Source organism: Andrena cerasifolii, chromosome 7 (genome assembly GCF_050908995.1).
Source record: "Andrena cerasifolii isolate SP2316 chromosome 7, iyAndCera1_principal, whole genome shotgun sequence".
In the NCBI taxonomy this organism is placed as follows: Eukaryota; Metazoa; Arthropoda; class Insecta; order Hymenoptera; family Andrenidae; genus Andrena; species Andrena cerasifolii.
In genome coordinates, this window is record NC_135124.1 from 5936512 (window position 1) to 5946454 (window position 9943).

At 45.1% G+C, this 9943-nt stretch overlaps 1 protein-coding gene and 1 pseudogene across 2 annotated transcripts; one reads left to right on the forward strand and one right to left on the reverse strand.

Moving 5' to 3' along the window:
- Positions 1 to 1214: 1214 nt before the first annotated feature.
- Positions 1215 to 7871, reverse strand: LOC143371511 (uncharacterized). Of its 2 annotated transcripts, none has more exons than XM_076816747.1 (6): positions 6793 to 7871; positions 6319 to 6485; positions 6161 to 6260; positions 5990 to 6094; positions 1625 to 1780; positions 1215 to 1344 (listed from the first exon to the last, which is right to left on the reverse strand). In XM_076816747.1, the coding sequence occupies exons 1-6, from the start codon at positions 7084 to 7086 to the stop codon at positions 1285 to 1287; spliced, it is 882 nt and encodes a 293-aa protein (XP_076672862.1). In that variant the 5' UTR covers positions 7087 to 7871; the 3' UTR covers positions 1215 to 1284. The 2 variants fall into 2 exon arrangements, with proteins under 2 accessions (XP_076672862.1, XP_076672861.1); XM_076816746.1 differs by having other exon boundaries at positions 6319 to 6725; positions 6793 to 7869.
- Positions 7872 to 9538: 1667 nt separating this feature from the next.
- LOC143371207 (uncharacterized) lies at positions 9539 to 9943 on the forward strand (annotated as a pseudogene).

The window sequence follows — 9943 nt, forward strand, 5'->3', positions numbered from 1 at the left end:
GGTCGTGTCGCGTACACTCGGGGTTCTCCCACTCTCGTCCGCGTTGTCAGGAATACCGCGCGAAGCCAGGATTGCGAGGCGGTCCAGTATGGTGTACTGGCATATATGACGTCACTTGGCTTGGATTGGCTTAGCGTTGGTATGACGTCACGGCGTCACCAACCAAATATAAGTGTTCCCCTTCTCCTACATTTCGAAATTTGAGCAAAAAGTATAAAAATGACCTTGCAGCCCTTCGTCCACCCTATGGCAACAAAGTCAGAACTCACCACGTGAAGGGGGCTGCATGTGGAGTTCCTTGCGAGCCCACCCCAACCACCCTACCTTGTGGACTAGGATGCTAATTTTGATAAAAATGTCCTGATCGCGAAAGGAGACTCGAAGTCGGGTTTATAGACTTGGTGAAGTGGAAACATAAGATTTGTATTCAAAGGCGGGCATATGACTAAGCGACTCAAGGCTGGCCCGAATGAAGCTATCCCTTGCGTGGACTCTAATTACTTTGCTGGATGCCTCTGTTACGAGCTCCATACGCTCCACAGCCTGAGTGTGGCAAGCGTATGTCTCCAAGTCCCAGGATTTAGGGATCTCTCCCTCCGCCATCATTTTTTTCAGGCAGATGGTTTTGACAGAGTCCAGTATAGGTGGTGAAGTTATTGGACATTCGTCCCAATTGATCAAGTCGGTATAATCGGTAGCATCCAAATTCAACGAAATTGGAGAACATTTTCGGATTTCTACCGACGACTTTAGATTCTCACGTGCTGCCAGCACGATACGCACAGAAAGTTCTTTGATGTTGTCTCTGCCATCAGTTAACATGGCCAAATATATTATATTATATTATATTATACAATCCTTACATTACTTAGCCCAGAAATACAGGTCAATCATTGACAAGGTAATTTCAAATAATGCATACTTCGCCATAGCAGAAAACGTCCTTTTGCCTATGGTAACTGATGACAGATACAACTGTCGATGACAGACATCAGAGAACGTTGAATGTTGAAGTATTAAAGTGTGATGGTTTAAAGCGGTTGAAATTATACGTCGGTGAATCTCCGTCAACTCCAGTGCTGAATATGATTCTCTACGTGGTTATTGAAAAACGCCTCTCCTCACTATTCTTTTAGCTGCAAATTTATGTTCCTTTTCCTGCATATTCGCTCCGCTCAAGCGCAGATTTTTTGGAAGGTACAAAACACAGAGTTTGCAGTAGGTACTGTTGAGATTTTATTCAGCAACGAGTAAATAAGTTTATGAGTTTAGAACTACGTACGTTTAATCCATCTCCAATGCAACGTGTAAAGTGGTGATGATTGAGAAAGCATTCGACAGGTACTGAAAAGTTATTGACTCTTTTATTATTACTAATATCTTCAGATGACAGTCGGCCATGTATGATATGAACCCACATGATACGTTATGTTGAGTGCGATGAACGTGTTAGACAGTGGCATGGGCAGTAGTCGTAAAGCGTGCGGCCGATGTATAAGAGGCCCTTACTGATTTGTATCTTTCTTTATATTTTATTAAATCATAGGTATCTTTATTTGCGCTATTCACGGGGTTGATCCTACCCACTTCCACACAAATATGCTGTAGCACAATGATTCCTTACCGCGCTGTAGTAACGCAAAGTAAGCTCTGGCATGAGGCCACTGACTGAAAGAGTCACTGGGTGTTGGTGCGTCAACATGTAGCCTATGTCCTTCTGCATGCTCACAGCCTGGGCGTACCATTCCGATTCGTATGCACCTTGCGATACGGCCATACTCTACGAAACATTGAACATCAGTCTAAGTAGGTACCTTAGCTTGTTAACGGCACTCCCCGGTCAAATCTAGGAGATAATGTTTCGTCTTATAACTTCAAAACTAAAAGCAACTTCCAAAAAATAAATATAGCGTCGAGTAGACAAAGGATGTCCGTACCTGAGATTACCTTCAGACCGAGTCCGTAACCGCTGTGAGCGTGGGTAGGGGGTCCGCAAAAGTACAGAATTTAAACGTTAAAAACTAGATTTGGCCAAACTCGAGCGAGGAACGGCATGAAACAGACGACGCGCTGACACCGCGTCTCGCTCCGTACCTCGGATGCCTGATACTCCGCCGCGCATTCAAAGAATATCACGCGCCCGAGAGACAGAGCGAGGCAAAGCATTGATTGCGTCCGCCCCGCAACGCTCCCCACCCGCTATCAGTTCTACCGACTCGTTCTCGCTTTCGGCAAGAAAAAAGCGAGAAAAGTCGAGGTTACGGTGAACGCGTTTTCGCCTGAAAAATCGATTTTGTTTCTGTGTAAACGATAACATTCATCAGTGTGATCCATTTCGGCTTTGTCATTGATATAACGGGATTTTGCGCGAAAACGCCTCCGGGCTTCCACAGACCAACGCGAATATTCGCGGCGCGGAGCGGATCCGACACGATTAGTATAGTCGATTAGTCGATTTATTTGCAACCTATAGCGGGGGGAGCATGCGGCACGTGCCGGGGCCCCGGGCGTCACTCGGGCCATGCGGCCAGTGAGTGTATAGTGCCTATCCGAGATATAGTGACTTGGGTGTGAAGTCCCTCAGCGGGGTCTTACCCGACACCCTGCTGGGTACTGGCCGCTAAACGTGCTCCTTTACTACCTCCTGCAGGGCTGTATTTAGAGAAGACCAGGACAAAACCGGGGCCCTAACTGAAAATCAAACAGAAATTGAAGATACGGTTTATCATTATTAAAAGACATCACTTAACCCTTAGTATCATGATTTTTTTTATTTTACCCAGAAAAATTCTTATCGTTGCATTTTTGTCCACACTTCATCGTAAAAATAAACAAAAAATTCCTACTGTAACAATTTTTTACATAAATGCCAAAGTATGGATAGCTTTACACCATGCATAAATGTATCTATGTATTATAATGTTAAGCCAATGCTCCGTTTTGCAGAATATTATACCAGTGTTACATACATTATTATGTTCGACATCAAATTTATTCAAAAACGAAAACCAAAATAATTGAGAGAAAAAATTAGCATTTCCCTGGTACTTTCAGTGGTCCTGGCGAAACTAACAGTTGTAATCATTAATACAAGACAGTGGATCAGACTAGAATTTCTATGGATGTGATTCTGCCATATGGATACTTGTTACATATGCTAATAGTAAAGCAACGCTTTTAAGTTAATGAAAATGCCCCGAAATGGCGCACACTAATTTTTCAAACGTGTGACACGGGTGTTACACTATAATACTAAGGGTTAAGCTTTGATTAATTATTATATTAATTCATAAATTCTCCACTACTCTACTAATGCAGTACATATACTTTACTAAAATGTATTTGTATTTAATATGAGACAATTTTTAATAACCAGTAGCAAAGCTTAATTCATGTCTTTTAATAATGATAACCCGTATCTTCAATTTCTGTTTTACTTTCTGTTAGGGCCCCGGTTTGGTCCTAGTCTTCTCTAAATACAGTCCTGCAAGAGGTAGTAGGGGGGCACGTTTAACGGCCAGTACCCAGCAGGGTGTCGGGTAAGACCCCGCTGAGGGACTTCACACCTAAGTCACTATATCTCGGATAGGCACTATACAAAAAATCGGAGAGCGGGAGTTCCCCCAGGGCTGACCGCGCCGCCCGGTGTGACCGCATCTTTTTCCCCTGCGCTGTCACGGGGTCTAAGAGCTTCCCTTCAATGGCCGGAGTCGAGCAGGGAGGGCCGACTTGCTACCTGGTCCGGAGGACCACACCATCTACCCTGCACGGCCCAGGAAGACGGGTCTCCTCCCAAAGGAGGAGGGAATGGCTTTGGATGGCCGCCTCCTCAAGGTACGCATTAACCCGCCTGGATTCAACCCCGTTTCTCGGGTACGCGTCCGCTTTTTATAGGCCCGGGCCAGCTTGCGGACGGACCGCACTCACGGGGGTGACCATCGACGAGGGTGGGCGATCCGGCCTTGACGGTACCAGCCCGTCACTAAATGAATTCGCGGTATATGGAACCGTGTCTCGACGCCGCTCTACCAGATCTCCTATCCACTCCGTAAGCTCGCTTTTACACAAGGCTGCCCATAAGCAGCCACGTATACAGGCTCCCTCAAACCAACGCGAATATCCGCTCCGCGCCGCGGATCAGATAAGGCAGCAGTTTTTTGTACGTGGTGGCGTATGGGCAGTGTTACCTGATCCGCGGCGGATTCGCTGCCGCCACGAATATTCACGTTTGTTTGGGGGAGCCTTTAAACATGTCCTTAAAGGCGGGATTTTCTAGCCGCGATCGGTCGCGGCGGCTGGCGGCGGTCCCACTAGTGTAAGGGAGAAGTATGTATCTGTTTCTCCCTTGCATTAGTGGCGCAATCGTTAGCCGCGCATTAGAACGGCAGCCTTTAGACGCTCACCACCGGTCCCGAAGCGCGAGCTTGTAAGAACTGCGAAAGTGAGTTTCTTCATCCCAATGTCTCGATGGCTAACATTGATGCATGCGCAGAGAATTCAACATAGCCTACGTATCAACCGCATCACAGACCACGCTTGGAAAAACTAGCATTGATCTTACATTCGCTAGAAATCTAGATGTATCTTGCATGCCATTTGTTTCATACTTTAGCTATCATAGGCCTATAATCAATAAAATTATCCTTGAATATTAATATCAAACTTACTACTTCAATATCCGAGTATTCACGTCAAAAACTGTGGTGTGTGTCCCCGACACAACCTAAGCGTTTTTTTTTCTAGAAAAAAATTATACAATGTATGGGTCTAAAACTTTTTGCACCTTATTCTGCTACAAATATAGAGTATAAAACTATTTGTTCATTTTATCTTTGCTAACCCCTGCCTCTAATATGCATTGCGTGCCGCATCGTTGTAAAAAAAAGCTAGCCTGCACTTTCGTCACGATACCTTTAGACAGGATCATCCAAAATCAAAAGACAAAAGATATTCCTTAATTACACATGTGTGGTTATCGCGCTACCTTCAGACAGTGTTAAGAAACAAATAGGCGATGATTGCCAAATGTTTAAATAATAGGGTCCCCAAAACATGGGTTTTTTCGCACAAAAATAGTTCGTAAAAAAAATTGAGTGTATGAAAATTCGCAACAGAGGGTAGCGCGGAAGACAGTGTAATTACGAGTAGAATCGCATTTTAATTTCTAGATTCGGTCAAGAATTGCATTTTATATTCTGGCCATAATGCGTGAAAAATTGTTCCAAGAAAAACGTACTTTTTGACGCCGAACGAGATCGTCTTGTGACGGGGACTTGCCCGTGCGCGCTCTATTTTCCACGCGTTTAAAATAAAATTTAATTCTTTTTTTTTAGATCAATAAATGTGTTATTAATTAAAAGAACATTCACATTTCTATCTGTTATACCTGCGTCACAATCCATCCTCAAAAAACACCTATTTTTAAGGCCGTCACACTGTTAATCCCCCTGAACTCCTGTAAAATCTGTACCATTAGGAATTTCATTCTGAAATTTTACCCGGTCATTCTTGAGATATTGTGGGATGAAAATATGCAAAAAAATCGATTTTTTGACCGGAGGCTACCCTTAACCCATTACCGGCCAGGCATTAGATTAAAAACTCTAAAATTTTCATTGCTTTGTTTTTCATCGTATTTGTCCTACTTAAAATAAATTTAAATTTAACATTGCGTTTATGCAACAACAGCTGTTATTAGGGAAAGAAATGTTCCGTAAGCGGAGGTGACTTTGTGACTAATGGGGTTCCTTTTTTGCTTCTTTATTTCCCTGTATTATTCATACGGTAAAACATTTATTTCTCACTGACATTTAAAAGTAATCATTGCTTTGTCTTAAACTGGTGTATTGGTTCGGGATTATAATGTAGGTATAGTTTTTGTATGCTATTTGAAAAACATCAAAAAGTGTCGCAAAGTCACTCCCCCCCCTTACGGTATGTATGTAGGTACTTTTCAAGCAAAAAAATTAGTCAGAGGTGCACTACTCACCATTTCCTTCAATTTATCGGCGGGCCATGCGTACATGAAGATCTGCAAGAGTATAGTGAAGAATACGGTCACGTTTTGCACCTTCTCGACCAATGTTAGCACTATCTAATCAGAAAATTCGTGGACCATGATTTGCTTAAATTCACAGTTGAAATATATAACGTTACTCACCAACATCAGGACGACGCAAGAAAAGGCGAGACCGAGCGTGCTCAGTACTACCGCGGCTGCGACACTTAATCGGAAGCAGGAAACAACTTGGCGGGCATATCTATGCGGAAATTACAGAAATCGTAAGCTACTAAACACCATACTAACACTGTCTTTACCTTCTTAACTGTATCTGCTTTTTAATACACTTGATCAGTGTGCGAGCATTAGACGTTTCCTGCAATTCCAACATCAGGCATTCGAATCGGGCAGCAGTGAACCAAAGCAAAAGCGCGGCGAACCCGGAATGCGACATGGCCGCTGCGACCTGAACGCCGACTGTAAACTGATGCATGTAAACGATCGAATACGTGAACAGGGAGTCAGTGGAGAACGGGTATTCAGCATCCGTCGGAAATGGCTGAGGCAAAAAGATTGGGCCAAACACCCAACTGCCTAGGCATATGTAGTACCATGCTATTGCGCATGGATAGATTATACGGCACTGGTCCACGTACTTTTGGAAAACTCCCCTCTCGCGTGTCGAGGCTTCCCTGACGCAGGCCATCATTTCCTCGATTATGTGCTACAACGTGACGTCAGGTGACAGACTATCTACCTCGGGTTACGAAACTACTTTGTAGACGACTTACCTGAAACTCAGTATACCGAAATAGAGCGATAGTCGCATTCACGCCGGGCTGTGCCACAGCAATACCTGCGATGATGCATTTGGCGATAATGAAGGTGTCGTGCCGGTTCACGTACGTTGAATATAACAGGGCCAGAGCGAACGTGTACGAGATGATTGCGGTGATGATTTGCAGGATCTTGTACACAAGGACTTGACGCTTGCTTGCCGTCGGTGGAAGCGGCCACGCGAAGGCTACAGCTACGCTTTTCCGCATAAAGCCGATTGCTTCCTCTGGCGTTACTTTATATGTCATCAGGTAAGGTAAATGAATCCTCTCTATTTAACCCGCGAATTTATTGCGCTGAACTGTGGTCTGTCGAGGGCTGGAATACCAATGCGACCCTCTAAACGCTGCTGACGATCCACAGATCTTTTTTTGTACAATGGAGTCGCAATGCGTGACTTGCGTATCACAGCGACTCGTAGGATACTGCAACGCTTAGTTAATTCCCGGGGAGTGTTACTCGCAGCTCTTTCTCATCCCCCGAACGCAATAATTAATTGGTTCCACTTATGGATCGTTAGGGTGCGTGTTACTAGCCAGGTGCTAGAGCTACTGAACGCCTAGACGAGAACTTTCCAAGAAATACACCAGCACATAAAGCAGCTTGTATATTCTTGACGTATACACGTGTACTCTGAACATATACATATGTGCGGTCGTCGTGTTTCGCTAAGTGCATCCCGTCTAGGAGGTTTTAATCGACGTCGGTAGTTTCCACCATTACACGCAATGCGGCGAAGTAAGTGAATGCTTTGAACAGATACCGGAAAAAGGAAGGACTATTCGATGACAGTGAAATCGAGCATCTATGTGAAGAAGCGCGATTGGTATAGGTACTGTGATAGCGTTTGGTATAGGTATAAAAACTGATAGACTACCGTTGCGTAGTAAAACAGAGGAAGTTTCGGCAAAATACCGCTAATACGAATGGCTCCGAGCTTTTGAGACCTCAATATTATACAAGAAATCGTTTTCTGCTGTTTTAACATTCTTGTGGTACCAGTTCTTGTTATAAACAACCGCAGCAGTTTCTTTGCCCCCCCCCCCCCCCCCAATAAGGTGAATGTCCCAATTTGTGCTCATGTAAGAGGTACCTCGTCATAAAGAAGGTGTACAAAATTTGTTTGTGACATAAATAAAGTTTTACATTGGGATTACAGAAAATGACAAAGAGATCACGAGTTAACTTGTACACGGAGGAAACGACTGACCCATTTCCCGAGGACTGGCTGCTGCACATTCCTATCTCCAGAGGTGCGCTGGCATAAATTAGTGAGCGTCACATGATGACTGTTCGGATAGGTCGAGGAGCGTCATGTAGCGCCCGTTTCGGGTGGTTCGGACAGTGTCACATAAGAACACAGACGCTCGATTTCATTGTCATCGAACAATCATTCGTGCTTCCAGTATCTATGCAAAGTAAAGGCGGGATCTCCTAGCCGCGATCGGCCGCAGCGACCGGCGGCAGTCCCATTAGCACAACGAAGACACAAATGCATACTTCTCCATTGCACTAGTGGGACCGCCGCCGGCCGTCGCGGCTAGGAGATCCGGCCTTTAAAGGTGGAAATTGCCGACGTCGATTAAAACCTTTTAGACAGCAGTGAACGGCGGAAAATACAGGAATTATCAAACTATTTCGCGGAGGGGGAATAACCAATCAACGCCAAGGTGGGAAACGAACGGCGCCACCGTCGAGCCAAACGAAGCTAACCAAGCGGGGAAGCTGTTTTCGACGCTGGTTGGCTGCAACCTCACTTGTCTTGGCTTGGCTTGGCTTGGCTTGGCTTGACGGTGGCGCCGTTTCGTTTCCCATCATGGCGTCATCACCGCCAAACCAAGCTATACAAGGGAAATGAGGCCGCAGCCAACCAGCGTCGACAACAGCTTCGCCGGTTGGCTGGCTTGGTTTGGCTCGACGGTGGCGAGCAGATGCGCCGTTCGTTTCCCACCTTGACGTTGATTGGTTATTCCCCCTCCGCGAAATAGTTTGATCATTCCTGTATTTTCCGCTGTTCACTGCTAGACAGGAAACACTTAGCAAAAAACGATGACCGCGCATATGTAGATGTTCACAGTACACGTGTATATATTAAGAATGTACAAGCTGCTTTATGTGCTGGTGTGTTTCTTGGAGATCTCGTGTAGACGTTCAACAGTCCTAGCACCTGGTTATTAACACGCTCCCTAACGATCCATAATTGAAACCAATTAATTATTGCGATCGGGGGATGGAAAAGAGCCGCGAGTAACACTTCCTGAGAATTAACTGAGCGTTGCAGTATCCTACGATTCGCTGTAATACCCAAGTCACGCATTGGGAGTCCATTGTATAAAAATACAGGTCTGTGGATCATCAGTAGCTGTTAGAGGGTCGGATTGGTATTCCAGCCGTCGACAGACCACAGTTCAGCGCAATAAATCCGCAGGTTAAATAGAGAGGATTCATTTACCTTAACTGATGATGAACAAAGTAACGCCGGAGGATGCGATCGAGTTTATCCGGAATAGCGTAGCTACGGGCCTCGTGTGGCCGTTTCCACCAACGGCAAACACGCCTCAAATTCTTACGCTCAAGACCCTGTAAGGTTGGTCGATATTCAACTCGGTGTGTTTCTGTCTGCCTCTGTTCGGCGGGGCGTACGCCAACCGGGACCACATCGCCATTTTCACCAGATGCATCGTCGCAAGGTAGACAGTTATGTCATTTGACGTCTCGTTATAGCACGTAGTCGAGGAAATGATGGCCTGCGTCAAGAATGCCTTGACACTCGAGTGGGAAGTTTTCTAAAAATACGTGGACCAGTGCCGTACACTGTATGTGGGCGCGGTAATATGGATTTACCTGTACGTAATTAGTTACTTGGTTTCCCCACTCGTTTTGTCTCAGCCATTTCCGTTGGAGTGTGTGCAATCGTTTACATACGTACATCAGAACATCTGCGCCATTCAGTGCGGAGCGGCCCTGTCTCAAAGCGCATTCGGCGCACTTTTTATTTGGTTCGGTGCTGCTCGATTTGAGTGTCTGATGTTGGAATTGAAGGCGACATCGATTATTTCCATGCTGATCAAGTATTTTAAAAAGTAGATGCACCTAAGGGGGTAA